The sequence below is a fragment of the Monodelphis domestica genome, chromosome 1, assembly GCF_027887165.1.
Source record: "Monodelphis domestica isolate mMonDom1 chromosome 1, mMonDom1.pri, whole genome shotgun sequence".
Lineage (NCBI taxonomy): Eukaryota > Metazoa > Chordata > Mammalia > Didelphimorphia > Didelphidae > Monodelphis > Monodelphis domestica.
The window spans coordinates 715,601,304-715,620,355 of NC_077227.1; the positions used below are offsets into that span (position 1 = coordinate 715,601,304).

Here is a 19,052-nt window from a genome sequence, read left to right on the forward strand (position 1 = left end):
GTGTAAAGATTAAAATTAGGGAATATGGGGAGATTGAGGCAGGTAGAAATTTGTTTCTCTCTGCAAGGAGTATTAAATTTTTTAGAGGTTTATTAAGGATTAAAGAATATACAAGTAAGAAACATGTGCCTAAGCCAGAGGCCTAGACAGAATAACCTCACATTATGGAAGAGATGCCTCTGCTCCAAAAGGGAAGTCCCAAAAAAAGCGAGAGAGCCCTCAAAAGCCTTTGAATCAGCTTAAATACCTTCTCGATCTCGGCCCAGGTGAGATTACAAGGCATTCTGGGGAAGTGGAGCAAAGGCTCGTGGGGATTATAGTCCTGTATTCGAGTCTATTTTTTACAAAAGGATGGTGGTATGACAGGTCATTTCTCTTCCTTCTGTGCCAGCTCTTCAATGGGTCAGAAGACTTAAGAACACACAAGAAGATGGCTTTGGGGATTGGTTGACAGTATTGTTAAAATTAACTTTATTAAGTCATTGGGAGAGGAAGAGATAGCTCAAATTTGGAAATTCAGGGATTCCTATTGAAATTGTAACTTTAAAAAAGACTAGGGGTGGAGTTAATACTTATAGAGAAGGTACAAGTACCCATTTAATTTCTAACAAATTACTCTTCCCCAAAGCAATGATATAATGCCTCAAAATGGATTCTGCAGCAGCACAACCTACAAAAAGGCCAGGTGAAGTGATTTTTCAACCCAAAACAATTTAGAAGGTCAGCACAAGGAATCTAGTGCACCAGGGTGGAGATGTACATAGGCAACATAGGTACATAGGCAAACTTTGAAGCATAGCTTAAGCAGTAGCAAAGTCTTCTGACTCTCAGTCACAGATATTAAGGGAGGTGGTTTTGCTGGCTCTGCTTGCAAGACTCTTGTCGCATTGCTCATTCTCAGAACCAAGTTGTATTCCTAGGGTGCATTTACAGGGTGAGAAAGACAACCAGCATTTGTAGCCACAGTGTAGCAGGAGACCCTTGTCAGAGTTCCAAGGGATAAAAGAGGACTTGAGGATATTCATTCTAGAGCACAGACCTGGAGAGTATCAAGTTCATCTCCTTAATATCATACCACCTTGGAAGAACTGAAAGCAAATAGGTCCCCAGGTCCAGCAGAATAACCTGAAGTTTTGAAACAGTATTTCACCACAATTATAGAGCTCAACTTTAATAGTTTTTTAAACTAAAAGAAAAGAAAAGGTCAGGAAAATGAGCAAAGAACAAAAAAAGAAAGACACTCACCTTGGAAAGTTATTTTGGTGACAGGGTAGACTCAAACCTGGAAAGTTTGGACAGGAATGCATTGGAGGAGTTGTGAACTGATGCATTTATTCAGAAGAACAATATGGACCAATGCCCAAAGGGATATAACAGTCCAAACCCTTTGACCCAGCAATGCCTTTTAACTAGGTTTGTATCCGAAAGTTTGAAAAGAGGAAGGACCTGTATATACAAGTATATTTAAAGCAGCTCTTTTTACGGGAGCACAATTGGAAAGTGAGTATACCCATCAATTGTATACCTAAAAATGGCTAAGTTACAGTATATGATTGTAATGGAATATTATTGTGCTATAAGAAATGACAAGGAGAAACTTGGAAAAACCTGAAAAGATTTACATGAACTGAAGCAAGAATACAGAACTAAGAATACTTACAATGAATAACTGAATAAGAGCTATACTCAACAATATAGTGATCCAAAACTGTCCCATGGACTCATGGTAAAAAATGCCATCTACTTCCAGAGAAAAAGAACTGGGTCTAAATCCAGAACAAAGGAAATTTTTTTCACTTTATAAATTTTTCATTTCACAAAAGGATTAATAATGAAAAATGTTTTGCATGATTGCACATGTAAAATCTATTTTGAGTTTGCTCACCATCTTAAGGGGATGGGGGAGAGGGAAGGAGGGAGAAATGTTGAGATTCAGTATTTAAATGTTGGAAATATTTTCCATGTAATTGGGAAAAAATAAAAAATTTTAAATAAAGAAATTATAACTGTACAAGAAGGAATGCGGGAATAAGATCTTTTGAGGAATCATTTGATTAGAGAAAAATCCACTGGCTTGATCTGTAAACATATTAGTGGTAGAATTTTTTTGTATATATTTTTGCATGCTGCTGCTACGCATCCAGATAAAACTGACAATCCTCATTAAATGGGGTTGTTCAGTTCTCTTTTGATACCTTTGAATTATGCTCACACATGCACACACACACACACACACACACACACACACACACCTTAGAAACAGTATTTCTCAGCTCTATTTGAGATTCAGAAGTAGCTGATTCCAGTTTAGGACAGAGCAAAGGTTTGGATATTTGGAGCAGTATGTGAGATTTAAAATGGTTGAGGTCTTAAACTGTAGTGGTTAAAATAGTGGAAGATATAAATTGTGATAGATATAAGAGAGGGTAAGTTTGACCACAGAAATATGTTTCACTACAGTGTCTTGGGTTTAAAATCAAATATAAGGTGGTCAACAGAAAAATATTCCCAATTATTCAAATACCCAAGTCAATTGGGTTTTATAGAGATTTTAATTAACAATACAATGAGTAATCAGAGAGAGAGAGAGAGTAAGAAAGGAATAAGTATGAAGGGCCTCAAGCCAATATGGCCTAGACCTGAGCCTTAAGAGAGGAATCAGTCAGTTTTTTTACACTCACCACAAGGTCTGACTAAACAAGGATTTTAGTAACACCAGGCCAGCGTCCTTCCTCAAAGAGTCTTCCAGCCAGAGATTGTTTCAAAGGGCCTCTCTCAAGAGCCTCCAGAGCTCCTACCCCAGAGGGACAGAGCCCCTCAGAGGAGCTCCTCAAGGAGCTCTCCTTCAGAATGAGAGTCAGAAATCGAGATCCTCAGAATGAGTCTTCTCAAACTGAGCTCCCTCAGAATCAGCCCCAGCTCTTCTCTGAGCTCTTATTTTTAAGGGCAAAATCTCCTATGTCACCTCCCCTAAGTCCTTACATCTACCAATCACTGTAGATGTTTCTAAAGGACTGCCCATTTTGAATTCACAGCTGAGTAGTTTTAATCTCTTTAGTAAGTCAGAAAAAAAATGCTGCTGTGTCAACAAATTTCATTAGAAAAATCCTCTGAATAAGTTATCACCCTTTTAGGTTTAAGTAGTTTACAAGTTGCCCCACCTTTATAGGTACTTAGTATCCCATTGTATCAATTCTAAAACAGTCATGACTCAAAAACTTCCTGTCCCTTCCATAAGCATGGATCAAAGTACTTTTCATTGTTCTCAAGGAGCTCTCTGTCCTAAAGCAGTCCTAAGTAGGGTGGAGTAGGGATATTCCCAAGGCAAGGAGTCCCCACACTCAAGTAGAGTTCTCACCATCTGCTAGGGAATTTTTTTAAGTAGAAGATTCCCCAATGGGGGAAACCCCTAACATTCATAAGTCTGAGAAATTTTGAGGTTTACAAGTAACAGGAGATGACTGTTTTAGGTGGCTCATAAGTTGTCAGGTTTGGAATAAGCACATTAGGCTGATGGAATGTTGAGATGACTAGAGGGTAGAGAATCACTTCAGTTCAAGTGTGTTATACAGTAGTGGTAAGATAACTTGCCAGAGAGTCAAGTGCCCTTTTTATCTTTTTATTTAGGTCTGTGTTTCACTTGAGCTAATTCTTGAACTCTAGAATGAGTGCTTAATGATATAAAGGATGTCCTTTTGTTCTGTGATCTGTCCAAGAGATATGTTCACCCATTCACACGTTTCTCTCCTATGAATTTTTTGATGGGTCTCCTGTTGCATTGGTTGCCAATGTTCCAAAGCTACAATAGTTTGTGTTTAGTAAAGGATGCACTCTGATTCTACAAGAATTTATAGTCAACCCCAATGCAGAAGTTCTCGGGTAATCTTATTAGGTAAGGCCAAGTTCAGACTAGGTTCTTCAAACTTCATTGTTTGTAGTGAAGAGGAAGACAGAATTATCAAGTGAGTGAAGAGGTGACTCCTTGAAAAAAGGTGGTCCCACCCCAGGAAGCAGATGCATTTTATACATTCAATCCCATGGATATATCTTTTCCCAATCCAGTATCCTTTATATTGTTTATATTATGTTATTTGTTGCTAGTACTAGAGGTAGGTATAGGCCTCAGCTTTTAATAGATCTGGGAGTATGCCAGCCTCAGTTTTTGGGTATGTGTTTCTTTTGAGTGGGTTACCCATTAGCTACCGTATCTTTCCTTCTAGGATTTTAGCCTTGGAGAAGCTAGGTGCTGTCTTCAACCAGGTAGCATTCCCCCTACAGTATACTCCAAGGAAGTTTGTCATCCACCCTGAGAGCAACAACCTCATCATCATTGAGACTGATCACAATGCCTACACTGAGGCCACAAAAGCACAGAGGAAACAGCAGATGGCAGAGGTAATGATCCCTCCCTGCCCTTGTTGAGGGAGCGCTGGGATAGCTAGATATATTTAGAGTAGAAATATTTGACCTGCCTTATGTCCTGGGACCTGCTGCCTTCATAAATGGGATACCCAAAGGCTTCTGCACTAGACATTAAAGGGGTCTTGGGTGCAATCCAGGCCTCTGAGCAGCACAATAGTCTACTGCTATTTGGGGGAAGGTCAGATCCTGACCTGAACAGAGAATTAGCCCTTATTTTCCTCAGCTCTAGCTCTTTAAGATTGCAAAAACCACACTGCCCTGGAAGAAAGGAGCTAAAAACTACGCATTCAGGAAAATTGTACTGGCTAAACAAATTGTACCTTCCTCCTCCCTGCCACCACACACTTTAATTTCTCTATCTTAACTACTCTTACCAGTGTGGTCACTGCATGTCCTCTGTTCTATTCTGAAGGAAATGGTTGAAGCAGCAGGGGAAGATGAGAGGGAATTGGCAGCTGAGATGGCTGCTGCCTTCTTGAATGAGAATCTCCCAGAATCCATCTTTGGAGCCCCCAAAGCGGGCAATGGACAGTGGGCTTCTGTTGTCCGAGTAATGAATCCCATACAGGGAAACACCTTGGATCTTGTCCAGCTGGAGCAGAATGAAGCTGCTTTTAGGTAAGGAGCCTTAAAGAAGTAGACATTTGCATAGGAGGTCTGAGAGATTCCTGGGCTAAGACTTATTCCTGAATCTTTCTCTTTCTACAGTGTGGCAGTGTGTAGGTTCTCAAATACTGGTGATGATTGGTATGTGCTGGTGGGTGTAGCCAAGGACCTCATTCTGAACCCTCGGTCTGTGGCTGGAGGCTTTGTTTATACCTACAAACTTGTGAACAGTGGAGAGAAACTGGAGTTCTTGCACAAGGTATGATCTTGTCTGTCCAGCTTCACTCTTTGCCAAATTGCCAGTTATACTTTGTATTGACTCCTCATTGCTATTGGTCTAGAACTATTTCTGTGACTGACTAAAGTCCACCTCATGAGAGAACAGTGGCATCCTTAATAGTACTGAGATTTTCCTACTGGAGTTTCACTTGCTCTCACATACATCCCCCTAGGTCCTCCCACACAGGAAGCCTCTATGTAATAGCCACCCACGCCAGAGAGAGATTGAATTGGCCCCTTGTTTACCGGTCTGACTAGTTTCAGGAGCAATGTATGACACAAGACCAGCAATTCCATAGAAAATGGTATTTTCAGACTTAATGTGGTGCTTTAACTATCCTCAGGTAAAATTGTTTATCTTGTGTTTTTTCCTATATATGATAGTAACTCCTTTTTTGATAGGATTCACTGAAATTTGCTTCTCAGATAGAAAAGACCAACCCCCCAGCAGAAGACACAAAAGTACATGCTTCCTTCTAGGTTGTCTGGCATCTAGCTGACTTTCTCCGATATCCCCAACACTAGCACAACAGTTACTGTTATTTGGAAGTAGCAGCTAGACCCAACTAAGTTGACATCTCCTCTCCTGAGGAGGCCTTTGGAATTTAGGTCAGAACCCCCAGATTCTGTTCCTAGCTGGGTTATCATCCACTTCTTTGATGACTCACACAGAGCAGAAAATCTCAGTACCTTTGTTTCCCATATGTAAAATAGAAGTTACCTTGGATTCCTTGTAAGACTTAGGGCAGAATCAGACTTTGCTAAGCAGATTCCCTTTTTGGAAATTAAAAAAAAAATGAAAGGAGAGCAACCTATTTCTTAAATTAGAAAAAATCATAGTTGGTGGCCATCGTGGTGGTGTCACATGCCTGGGATGCATAGGAGGACATTAAGGTCTCATGACTGCAACTGCACACTTCAATTGGCTGCTGTCAGCCACTGTGCTATGTACTGAGGGTGCAAAGGCCTTCATAAGGCCCTTGGCATCCTAATGAGAGGCAGTTGTGTGTGCGTGAGAGGTACAGGATAGGTACAGAGGACATGAATACAAGGTATTGGGAGGGGACGGGCACTAGCAGTTGAGGAAATGAGACTATATCTGTGGAAGGTGGTGTTTGTGACATGTGTTTCATTTCTCATCCAGACTCCAGTGGAAGAGGTCCCTGCAGCCATTGCCCCCTTCCAGGGCAGGGTATTGATAGGCGTGGGAAAGCTGTTGCGCGTCTATGACCTTGGGAAAAAGAAGTTACTCCGGAAATGTGAGAATAAGGTAATATGAAGGGGAGGAAACTAAGACAGGTCAGGATATTGGAGAGAGCCCAGTTTGGAGGTGATGAGTAGAAGCTATAATTTAAATTTCTCATGGAACCCTGTCCCTGGGATATTAGGGGAAAGGCCTCCCTTGAGGAAGTTAGGGCACTACATTGGCACACCAAGAGGAAACCATGAGGAATTGATTGTTCAGGATCTTGTTAATAAGATTAGAGATATAGATGTGATATTTCTAGTTAACAGAAGACCAAACATCTTTCTATTAGGTGCTTTGATGTGATGTGCCAGCTATTGATTAAATATGAGAAGTTCAGGAAGATTCCTTTTAAGATATATATACACACACACATATATATATGCTTGTTTTTTGGTAAAGCCCTTACCTTATGTCTTGGAATCAATACTGTGTATTGGTTCCAAGGCAGAAGAGTGGTAAGGGCTAGGCAATGGGGGCTAAGTGACTTGATCTGGGTCACACAGCTGAAAAGTGACTAAGGCCAGAACCAGGACCTCTTGTCTCTAGGCCTGGGTCTCAATCCACTAAGCTACCCAGATGATCCCAAGATTCCTTTTCTCATGGCGTTGTAATTGGCACTATTCTTAGGGCTTCAGAAAGAGCTCCTGAGCTCTAGTCACTGTTTGCCCATAACTTTGAACAAAAACAATACCAATCATTGTCATTGCTAGTATTGCCGCTGGCTGCTTGCCTGATCATGATGCCTGATCTTTGTGTCCTCTGATCAGGGAAAGGTAGGTGGACCCCAGTGAGTTCTTCCTGAGCTCTTAGGACTCACTTACACCACTCTCTTCTCTTGCAGCATATTGCAAACTACATTTCTGGGATCCAGACAATTGGACACCGGGTCATAGTGTCTGATGTCCAGGAAAGTTTCATCTGGGTCAGGTACAAGCGCAACGAAAATCAGCTCATCATCTTTGCTGATGACACTTATCCCCGTTGGGTCACGACAGCCAGCCTCTTGGACTATGATACTGTGGCTGGGGCAGATAAATTTGGCAACATTTGTGTGGTGAGCCTCCTTTATTTAAGGGCTTTAGCTGGCTAGAAAAGAACTATTAGTTGTCGAGGGACTTAGGTTGTTGACTTTAATGCTGGTTTGTAGAACTAAAGAGGTAAGACTAGTACAGAAATCTGTCACATTTAAAACAGGCTTGTAGTTAGATTTTTTTAAACCCTTATTTTCTGTCTTAGAATTGATTCCAAGTATCAGTTCCAAGGTAAAGGCTAGGCAATTGGGGTTAACTTACCCAAGAAGTGTCTGGGGCTAATTTGAACCTCCTGTCTTTGAGCTCCCAATGACTGAGCCACTTAGCTGTGCAGCAGCTCTCCCCTCTTACCCCCCCCCCCCCCAATTGAATTTTACAATAAATTGTAGTTGAGAGACATTTTCATCAACTCCATTGCACACTGATGACTTTTTTTTTTTAAGGTAACTTCTTAGAGTCAATACTGTGTATTGGCTCCAAGGCAGAAGAATGATAAAGGGTTAGGCAATGGGCATTAAGTGACTTGCCCAGGGTCACACAGCCTAGGACCCTGGCTCTCAATCCACTGAGCCACTCAGCTGCCCCCTCAAACTAGTGACTTTTTTATACTATAATAATAAATTTATTATTGACTATTTAGCTTTTGTTAGAATCTTTGCTTTGTTCTGCAGCCTAATTTGAACCCAGCACCTCCTATCCCCAGGCTTGGTTCTATCCACTGAACCATCTAGCTACCCTAGCCGATTTCTTTTAATTCTTATTTAAGCCTATTTTCTCTAATGTGTGAGCATGTACCCAATTCCTGGTGACCTTAGAGCCTTTTCCTTATGTTAGGACTTTGCTGTATCCCTAATAGTGTAATGGCTTTTGTTCCTCTCCCTTTTTTAGCCCCTCAATTTCTCAGGAATGTGAAAACTATTCTTTAGGAATAGCCCATCTCTACTAAACTGCTGGAGTTCTCTGCCTAGGTCCCTTCTTAGAGTAGTAGCAGTCACCCTGCCCAGGTTATTGTCATAGCTCGTGGAGCAGAAAAGAGCTGTGGTGTTTCTTATTTCCTGGTAGGTGAGGCTCCCCCCCAATACCAATGATGAGGTGGATGAAGACCCAACAGGAAACAAGGCTCTGTGGGACCGGGGACTGCTCAATGGTGCCTCGCAAAAGGTAAAGTAATGTTTCTAGACTGCCAAGGCTTAGTCAGGCAGTGGGCTCAATGCCTCTTCTGCTTTCCATTCCCCTGAAAGACAGGCCTTCAGGAACTATCTGCATGCAACTGCTCCTGGCTCCATTGGAGCTCCACTCTAAAATCAATAATAATATTTTTGTGTAGGGATCAATGAGTTTCTCTGGGTCAACAGTTCTTGGGTAAAAGGGGCTTTAAATCCTGGGAGGGGAGAGAAGGGGTATAGTTTGCTCAAAGGAATACTGCGTGTTGGCCTTTATTTCCTTTTCACTTGCATAATACTGTATAACCCTTTATTTTATTTTGTTCCCCACTATGACCTGTTGGTGTAGGGTATTCCCAGAAATGATTCTTTTATGTTTCAGTTGGGTAACTATTTTGTAGCTTAGAATTTTAGCAAGTTTTGTAAGGCCTTAAGGGGTTAAATGATTACCTAGTCACATAGACAGTGTGGGGTGTTTTTTGTTTGTTTTTTTCTCAAACTCTTATCTTCTGTCTTGGAATTTTCCATCAGAAGTGGCAAGAGCCACTGTGCTACCTAGCTGTCCCTAGCTAGTATGTTTCTGAGGCAGAACTCAAACCCAGTTCTGAGTCAGCCTTTAGCTAGGGCGTTCTGCCTCTCCCTCCCTTTTAGATGCTTTTTGGGTTCACTTATAGGCTTACCTGGAATTCTCCCACTTTAGGCTCTGTTGGACCATTACCCTTGTCTACTTTTTTCTTTTAAAGGTGTATACCTAGGGTTTTTTGTCGGTTTCTATTAATTTTATTTTGTCTTGTCTAGGTTTTTGCCGTAATAACCTTGACACTGATAATAATCAATTATATTCAAGTGCCATAATTTATTTAGTCACTCTTATTTGTTGATCATTCAGGCTATTGGCAATTTTTTAACTATAACAAATAAAACAGCTATGGCTTCATACACAGAACAGTCTGTAAACTTTAAAGCATTTGCCAAATCCCTTCTATGTGCCAGGCACTGTGCTAAGCATTAGGAGTGCAGAGATCAGCAAAAAGTAGTCTCTGCTCTGCAGGAGTTCCCAGTCTAATAAGGAGACAGCATGCAGACAACTGTGTACAAGCAGACTGTAGACCAGCCTTAACAAAAATAGATGAAAAAGCCTGTTTCCCCACAGCACAGGATGGCACATGGTTGTCTTGAATTACATTTTTCTCGTGATTAGGGGAATTGGAATATCTTTTGACAGGTTATTAATAGTGTTTAGGTTTTTTTGTAAAGTGTTTTTGCCAATCGATCATTGCTTCATTAGAGTGTATTGTGTTCTTGAAGTCCTTCATCAGTTTCTTACTGATTTGGAATGTCAGGTTTTTATCTAATAGAATTACTTCCAACATTTTTTTCTATTCAGTTAACTGAGAGGAGTTCCTCACCTGAAAAGTAAAGTCCATCTCAACCCTTTGAGATTTGATACTATTCTTGGCAATAGTATCAAACTGCTCTTGGCAAGCCAGAGCAGACTGTAGTTAGAGGGCATAAATTGGTGTGATTTTGTTTGCAGGCAGAAGTCATCATGAATTATCATGTAGGGGAAACAGTGCTTTCCTTACAGAAGACCACACTGATCCCAGGAGGCTCAGAATCCCTTGTCTATACCACTTTGTCGGGCGGGATTGGGATCCTTGTTCCTTTCACCTCCCATGAGGTAAGAGCTCATTATTTCCTCATTTATTTTTTAGAATCAATACTCTGTTAGTTCCATGGCAGAAGAGCAATAAGGACTAGGCAATGGGGGTGAAGTGTTTTGCCCAGAGTCACACAGCTAGGAAGTATCTGAGGCCAGGTTTGAACCCATATCCTTCCAATTCCCTACTTGATTCTCTGCCAGTGAACCACCCAGCTGCCCCATTATTCCTTGGGCTCTTGTCTTTCCTTGAATAATTTGTTGCTATTAGTTTTGAGCCTACAATGAAGCTACTGCTTAGAAAAATAGATATAGATGGTTCTTTCCCATTTAGCAGTTATTAGGCCTCATGCTTCATATCAGGAAGACAAGGGAGGCAGCCATATTCTGTTCACTGGAATGTTAAGTAGGGTGGGTACTCTGGCAAGTGGTCCTGCAAGCTCTCCTAATCTGGCATTTGAGGGATTTAGGGTGAACTCTGCTATGAGTACAAGTTTCTATTCAGTTTGAAACCATTGAGTCTACTCCTAGAGTAGAAAAAAAGTTCCTAAACCTGAATTCTAACCACTACATTGAAATATAGTATTGGTTAACTGCCTTTTGGATTCACCAGGTTTGTGCTGTCATGCTATTTTGCTGCTAAGGAATAGTTTGAGCCAAGACCTTGGTTTCTGTGGTAAATGGAGCAGGAGGCCTCCCCAGTCACAATGTCCCCTGTTCATTTATGTCCAGAGCCTTATTTTTTAGACACTTACCTTCCATATTAGAATCAGTGTTGTGTATTAGTTCCAATGCAGAAGAGCAGTAAGGGCTAGGCAATGGTGGTTAAGTGACTTGCCCAGGGTCACACAGCTAGGAAGTGTCTGAGGCCAGGTTTGAACCCAAAACCTCTCATCTCTGGGCCTGGCTTTCACTCTACTTGGCTGTCTCCACCATAGCTTTTCTATGCAATCTAGCCCCTGTCTCCACCATAGCTTTTCTATGCAATCTAACCCGTCACTTGAGATAGTAGAAAGAAAGGTTTGGAATAGCAGAGGAACATGATGCTCTTTGAGCCTGGAGCTCATGTATTCTGTAGTCTGAAATAATACATAGGGAAATCAGTGGCTTATCTGTTACCTACCTATTTTCCCAGCATCTCTAACCTAGGAAACCAAATCAGGGGATTCATTTTTCCAGCCTTTGTTTCTTTCCTAGGATCATGACTTTTTCCAACATGTGGAGATGCACCTACGCTCGGAGCATCCCCCTCTCTGCGGGAGGGACCATCTCAGCTTCCGTTCCTACTACTTCCCTGTGAAGGTAGGTGTGCATCTGGGGGCATCAGACTTTGGGAGGCTCCTTTACTGATCTTGCTGATCCTTCTTGTGCCCTCTTTTCACCAAACCAATTCGACTTCCTCTTACTGAATGTTTCCATTAGGAATCAAAATAATTGTTAGTGACTGAGTTGACAAAGGCACTTACAAACACAGATCTGGTTGGAGACTGTCCTGCCCTGGGCATGGGAGTCTGCGTCCATTTATGTTTACAGCCTTTAATTCTTTGGGGATTAATCACTGTGGTCTAATCTTCAGGATAAGCCATAATCAATAAGTGCCTCATCATTTTTTTTCCTGGTGTATAAGCTTCTTTTCCACTGCTCTATGCCCAGAAACAATTCTTTTTGACCCCAGATCTCTTTTCTAGTAACCACTGGTCTAGACTAGGTATTCAGGACCAAATAGTCATGGGAGCTTAGATGAACTTCATAGATTAGCTAGGGGCCATCTAGTCCCTCCCAACATTAAATGTTGGGGAGCACACAAGTAGAAACCATCAGAGGTAGAATTTAACTCAGATCCTTGGATTGGGAGGCCTTTTCACTATCTTATTTGCTCATAGTTGTTCCCATTCAGCCTTAGGGTATTGATCTTTCTTCTTTTTTAGAATGTGATTGATGGTGACCTTTGTGAACAGTTCAACTCAATGGAGCCCAACAAACAGAAGAATGTGTCAGAAGAGTTAGACAGGACTCCCCCTGAGGTCTCAAAGAAACTAGAAGATATCCGGACCCGCTATGCCTTCTGAGCCCAACCATGGACTTGCTCCCAGGCATGTCAGAGACTATGTTCTAGAGAGAGTTCTGAGGACATGCAGGTTGTTGTTTACTCCCTTTTCCCTCCTTTTTTTCTTTGTGATCACTTTGCTTTGATCCCATGGGACAGGAGGAAGAGGCAGTTCTTCCAGATCTTGAAATACTGAAACAAATAATTCCATACACTTTATGGTGATGCATGGGCCCAGCCCAGCCTGGGATGTCCCTTCAGTCCCAGACATTCCCTGCTTGGATTGCCTTTCCCTCCCAACCGTGCCCTTCATTTTTGTACACACCCTTCATTTTTAACTGGTTTTCTTGTAAATATAGTTTTGTACAATGTTAACTTTAGAAGGGGGTGGATGGGGGAGTGTTGGGGAGAGCTGAAATGGGACTGAGATGGTTGGTTATTCAGTACAAACACCATGAATTGTACCACCCTGGATCATAAGAAATACAAGCCCATTCTTTTTAAAAGCATTCTTTCATTGTCTTCCTTGTGGCTTAAGGCTGGGATCTATAGGAAAGATTCATTTGTCCCAACAGCAAGAGTTAAGTTGTAAGTAAGACTAAAGTTGGAAACAATTGTTTCTTCTTTTTTGGTGCCTTATTGAACTTCAGTCTTTCCCATTTTGTTCCCTTCACTAGGTTTTTCTCTACTTTCCTTCCACTGGTGTCTTGACAGGCCACAAATTACTTTATTACTTTAAAATATAAATTGAGTTGAAGTTATAACTATGTTTTATCATTGCAAAGCCCATCGGAGGGGCAACATATGACTTCTTCCTCTTGGTTTATGGACCTTAAGTTGTCAAGTAAGCTCATCTCATTTCCTCTCCTAATTTCCTTCTAACATTTGTAATTGGTGAAACAAAGCCAACCCATTCCCTTGGTCCCATAGTGAAGTATTTTACATTCATTCCATCAGTGGGTGTCCTTTTGAGAAAATCCCTCCCCCCACAGTTCCAGAATGGCTTCTCTTTTAAGATGATTCACTCACACAGACTCTTCCTTCAATGGCTTCTTGTCTCAAGGAAGTCGGTGGCATTGGCTTTCAGTTGTGGCATCGAGTTCTGGAAGTCACGTAACTAACTTTGGGAAAAAACAAAACAAGAGGTCTAGGAATAGGGTCCCTGTCAAAAGGAACACAGGTTCTCTTAAAACAAGAGCATTGAGCAGCAGCCATATTGTTTCTACTGAATTCTATATGGTTACCATGTGCACAGGAAGCAGCAATGTATATAGAAGAAGGCCTCTGAGCACTGGGAATTTGCTGATGCCCTTTTGGGTTTCCCTCCATTCTGTCATGGTATCAAAGAGCAGAACCCAAGCACCAGTCATCCTTGAAAAGACCCCATTATCCAACAATGCCCATGACACTTCTCGTCCCACCACTTGTGATTAGGAGCCGAGTCAATAAAATGGGGAAGGTGCCCAACACTGCCGTTGCTTCCAACCTTGATGGGGCTAGAAGCCTCTGGGCCTCATGCCCCCAAGCTGGACACCATTTTGTGGCTGTTGCTTACTAACCTCTACAGATATACTGTCTTGAATACAGGATTAGTCTTCAGTTATTTCACATCCCCCCCCAAATGGCAGTCTTGTTTACTGCCTTGTGTTTTAAACCATGCGGCATTCCCTAATGTGTTTTAATATACCTTCCCACCTCCCATCCTCCTTGGTCTTAGGTTTCTCTTAACGACTAAAGGTATCTAGAGGCATATTTTCTTCCTCGAGCCTCTTTGTTACTCACCTCTATTTAGCATTTGGCTTGAATACTTTGAGCAATGGTTCCTATCAGTTTCTTCCCTAACTAAAGTTTTGACCTCAGTCCTCATTTCATTTTTTCCCACTGTCAGACGGGTCATTCCCCCTTGCATGTTTATTAGTTATGTAGGAAGGAACACATTGCTCCTGTGTTGACCTAAGGAACTTGAAATACCAGCCCATCATTCCCTTCTTCTCCTTGGGGAGACCATTTCCTCACTTGAGAATTTGATTTGTCTGAATTATTTTAAGTTGATGGCTTTAACCTAAAGCATAAACTGTTCTCCGTCAGCCTGCACTGCTGCCATCACTAGAAACAAGATAGTAGTCTAGGAAAATCAAAATAATGGGTGAGGGCTAAAGGGATCCTGCAAAACAAAGCTGTTCCTTCACCCTAGAGCAGTTCTGATTTGTAGAAGGTAGCATTTTTGCACAGCTGAGAGGCCAACTAAAAACCCATTCACAAGCTCACAGACCTGTCTTCAACCCATGCTAATAGCTTTGTGGAATTTTTTGTGTGAGTGGATTTGGTTGTCCAACAGCCAAGCTGGAGCTGTGATTCAGCCCCCAATCTTTCCATTACTCATGCATCCTGTCTTGTTTAAGGCAGTTTTCGATTGCTAAGGGTCTTGTCCCAGTTCCATGTGGGGCCCAGTATAAGCTGGTCTATCAGTGATGTCAGGAAATGGAATCTTTCCTCATCTTGGTATCCAAAAATATTACCTATTTTGCCCTATTCCTTTCCTCTGGTCAGTCTTCTAAGTGGACCAAGAAAGGCTCAAAATCAATCTTGGGCTTTTCTCAGCTGGGGTTTTGCAGAAAAACATTCCTCCATAAGTTGAGATTCAAGTTGGAACTGTGGCCACCCATTGCTTATCTTAGTTTGAATTGATCTGGAGCAGTTGTCTTCAGGGGTGCAGAGAGAGCTAGGAACAGTAGATGACACTTTCTATGGAAAGCGTAGGTGAATTGAAAGCATGGAGGACATTCTCAGTCATACACTCAGTGATCTCAAAGGTCCATCCCACCTTAAACTCTGGCCCAACTATTTCTGGGGTTCTTGGGTTCTCCCAGCATTGTTAAACGATGAGGCCTCTGGTATGTGACGTGTATTCACACCTGAGCTACTCAACTTAAAGATGAGAAGGAAGACTGAGGCCCCAGGGGCCTGGCCTGGCCCCAGATGAATGGGCAGGGGTTGCTGCCGAGCAATCAGAAGGTGGCCAAAGTGAAAGCCATTTGTGCCCTCTAGGTGAAGAAGTCTGTGTGTCTGTGTGTGTGTGTGTGTGTGTCTGTCTGTCTGTGGTGAGGTGTGTATGATGGGAAGGCTCCCCTTCAGCCACAGACTCCACCTTGGAAGCAAACCAGTCAGTCCAGCTGCAAATTGGCCAAGTGCCCAGGCCTGCTGGAAAGGCTGAGATGGGAGAGGTCTCGGCAGAACAGCAGCAGCTGCCTAGATCCTGGCAGGAAAACCAGGCAGTAGAGAAAGGGGGCCTGCAGGAGGGGGTGCGGCATTCTCCAACTTGGGAAAGGGAGACAGACCTTGGGTAGGGTCGGGGTGGGGGAGAGCAGCCCTGCCATTAATGCCTATTCCTGTTTGGGGCTGGGACTGGGAAAGAGCTCCATGGCCTTTACATGGCTCTGGGAAGGGATGCTTCCCTGTAAACTGGACCCTTCTGGATTGCTTCCAGATGGGGGTGAAATCTGTCCATTTCTGCTCACAGGGCACCCTTTTTTATTTGCCTGGGGCCTTCATTTCCCTTCATTGCATTGAGCCTCAAATGTTCAGCCCCAGAACCAGGATACACGTTTCCACCATTAACTATTGAGAAGCAGCAGTCAGTTCTCACTTGTCTTTACACCACAATGATTTAAAAACAAAACAAGGAAAAAATCTTCCCACTAACCAGGAGAAAGGAACCAGAACATGTGACAATCTAAGTGCTGTTTCAGCCCAGCCTTGAGGGCTCTGCACGGTTCACTCTCCTTTGTCTTGGGATGTGGGACCTGGGTTTTCAGTTACACGTAATAATCCACAGCCACATAATGGAGCACGGCTTGGGGCACGTGGCTGAAAGGTTTGCCACCTTGTCAGGGCTGGAAGCTAACTTCTAGTTGTCTTTTAATTCTTGTCCCTGTATCTTCCCAGAGTTCCTATTCATTGCGAGTCTCCCCATGTTTTTCCATTTGTTGAATCTCTTGCTGCACAATAATCCATTCCTTTCAGACCGGTTTTCCACCATTCCCCAATGGATGGTTATCCATTTTTTGTAGCAGCAAAGAATGAAAACGTTATTAATAAAACAATGATAAAATAAATATAATACTTTGGTATTTATTGGATCTTTGTTTCTATCTTTGGGATCAAAGGATATGGACAGTTTTGTTTTCTGTAATTCCATATCGGTATCCAGACTAGTTGGACTACTCTACAGTTCAACCATGTATTAGATAGTTTGCCTTAAAAACGTTTATTGATTTATATATTGTATGTAGACATTTGATTGTTTTCTGACATTCTAGGATTCAGATTCTCCCACCTCTGCCAGTAAATACAGGTTATATCAGTGCTGCCATGCAGTTCCCATTCCCATATTGCTCCTGTTGTGAGAGAAGACATCATACATACAATAGTCATGGAGGAAATAGTGAAAGATGGCAGGCTTTGCACTTGGACTCCACAGTTCCTTTGGCTGTGGCCAGCTTGAGTCCCTTGTGCTTGTCTTGGACAAGCTTTGCTGCTAATGGTTTAGGCCCTCACAGTAGATCCTTGTATATTATTTCCGTTACCGTATACATTGTCCTGGTTCCACTCACTTTGCATCAGTTCACATAAAACTTTCCAGGTTTTTCTGAACTTGTCCTTTTTGTCTTTTCTTATGCCAAACAGCCATAAACCAGTAAATTTAGAATCTGGTTTTTTTAATCAGAGGAATTGCTCCGTAAGGGCTGACATTAACTAGAGGCAGGAAACACTTGGAAGGACTTCTGGGAAGTGTACTGTTTTTCCAGGGCAAATTCTCTACCCTTGACTCCCTGCAAGCAGTCAGGGTAAAGATGGCATAACTTGGTGAGGGAATAAAAAGAAAAAAATTAAGCTTGAGGGGAAAGTTGTCATCAGTAGCATCACTTTTGACCCCTAGCAGATGCTTCTGACCCAAAGGTCAGAAGGATCATGAGGCCCCGATTTCATGGTCTGTATTCATACTGAAAATCGAGATCAAGCGAGCTTTTGCCCTTCTGCTCCATGGGAGGTTTCTGTCCTCCCTGAGCTCGCCTTAGGACACTTGCATTACGGTTTGACAGGTGTACTGCCCCAGTCAAACTCCCCACCTGATACTGTCCCCGTAGTGGGTCACAAGACTGCCTCTGCCCCTGTAGCCAGGCTGGTATAAATGGATTTCTTTGAAATAATAGGTAGCTGGGTCATGTTAAGGGTTGGTATGGCCCTTGTAAGTGGAGTGGGAGCACTGGACAAGACAGATAAGTGTACAAGAAAATGCCCCACTAGTAATTGATGAGAAAATTGGAAAGCAGTTTGGCAGAAATTCGATAAAAGACCGACATCTCACACTAGACACCAAGAAAAAGTCAAAATGGGTACATTTGGACATAAAGGGTTCTATCAAAGTAGGGGACCGTGGAAAATTTTGCCTGTCAGCTCTATGGATGAGGGAAGAATTTGACCAAATGAATGAATATTACAGAATGAAGAATGGATGATTTTGATTGCGTTCAATTAAAAAGAGGTTGCACAAATAAAATGAATGCAGCCAAGACTAAGGAAGCAGGAAAAAAAAATTACAGTAAATTTCTCTGAAAAAGGTCTCATTTATCAATTGATAATTGGTCAAAGGAAATGAACAAGCTGTTTACAGAGGAAGAAATCAGCTATAGCCATGAAAAAAAGTATACACTATATCATTTGATTAAAGGAAATAAATTGTACTGATTATTATTATGTCTTCTATCTTGGAATCAAGACTACTCTGTATTGGCTCCAAGGCAGAAGAGTGGTAAGGGTTAGGCAGTGGGGGTCAAATGACTTGTCCAGTCACACAGCTAGGAAGTGAGGCCAGATTTGAACCCAGGACCTCCCGTCTCTAGGCCTGACTCAATCCACTGATCCACCTAGCTAACCCCAATTATACTGATTAAATATAAATTAAAAACAACTCTGAGGTACCACCTAATTACAACAGAAAAGGAAAATGAGGAATGTTGGAGGGAAGGTAGAAAATTGGGACGTGTACTATATGGAGTTTTGAACTAATCCAACCCTTCTAGATTTAAAATTTTATTTTTATTTTAAATAAATGTTTAAAAAAATTTGAAACTGCTCAAAAGGGCTATAACATGCACACCTTTTAACCCAGCAATGTCACTACTACATCTGTAACCCTAAAGAGATCAAAGGAAAAGGACAAGGACCTCGATGTACAAAAATAGATCTAGGAGCTCTTCCTGTGATAGCAAAGAACTGGAAATGGAGAAGGTATCTATCAGTTGGAGAATGGCTGAACAAGTTGTGGTGTGTGATGGTGATGGAATACTATTATGCTATAAGAAATGGAGAAGGGGATAGTGGACTTACTGATGCAAAGTGAAATGAACAGAACCAGGTCACTGTGGTATACAGTAACAGCAATATTATATGAAGATCAACTATGGAAGACTTAGCCGTTCTTGGCAATTCAATGATCCAAGACTTCCAAAGGACTCATGATAAAAAATGCTATCATCTCTAGAGGAAGAACTGATGGAGTCCTAATGCAGATCATTTATTTATTTATTTTGCT

The 19,052-nt window shown here is 41.9% G+C and overlaps 1 protein-coding gene across 1 annotated transcript in view; it reads left to right on the forward strand.

The window, feature by feature from the left end:
* Nucleotides 1-12,963, forward strand: part of SF3B3 (splicing factor 3b subunit 3) — a 39,415-nt gene extending 26,452 nt beyond the window's left edge. The window contains exons 18-26 of the mRNA XM_056824577.1: nucleotides 4,221-4,395; nucleotides 4,835-5,040; nucleotides 5,131-5,287; nucleotides 6,452-6,577; nucleotides 7,398-7,610; nucleotides 8,650-8,748; nucleotides 10,288-10,431; nucleotides 11,608-11,712; nucleotides 12,339-12,963. Coding sequence (XP_056680555.1) covers nucleotides 4,221-4,395; nucleotides 4,835-5,040; nucleotides 5,131-5,287; nucleotides 6,452-6,577; nucleotides 7,398-7,610; nucleotides 8,650-8,748; nucleotides 10,288-10,431; nucleotides 11,608-11,712; nucleotides 12,339-12,479 — 1,366 coding nt within the window. The 3' untranslated portion in view covers nucleotides 12,480-12,963. The remainder of the gene's footprint in view (nucleotides 1-4,220; nucleotides 4,396-4,834; nucleotides 5,041-5,130; nucleotides 5,288-6,451; nucleotides 6,578-7,397; nucleotides 7,611-8,649; nucleotides 8,749-10,287; nucleotides 10,432-11,607; nucleotides 11,713-12,338) is intronic.
* Nucleotides 12,964-19,052: the final 6,089 nt, after the last annotated feature.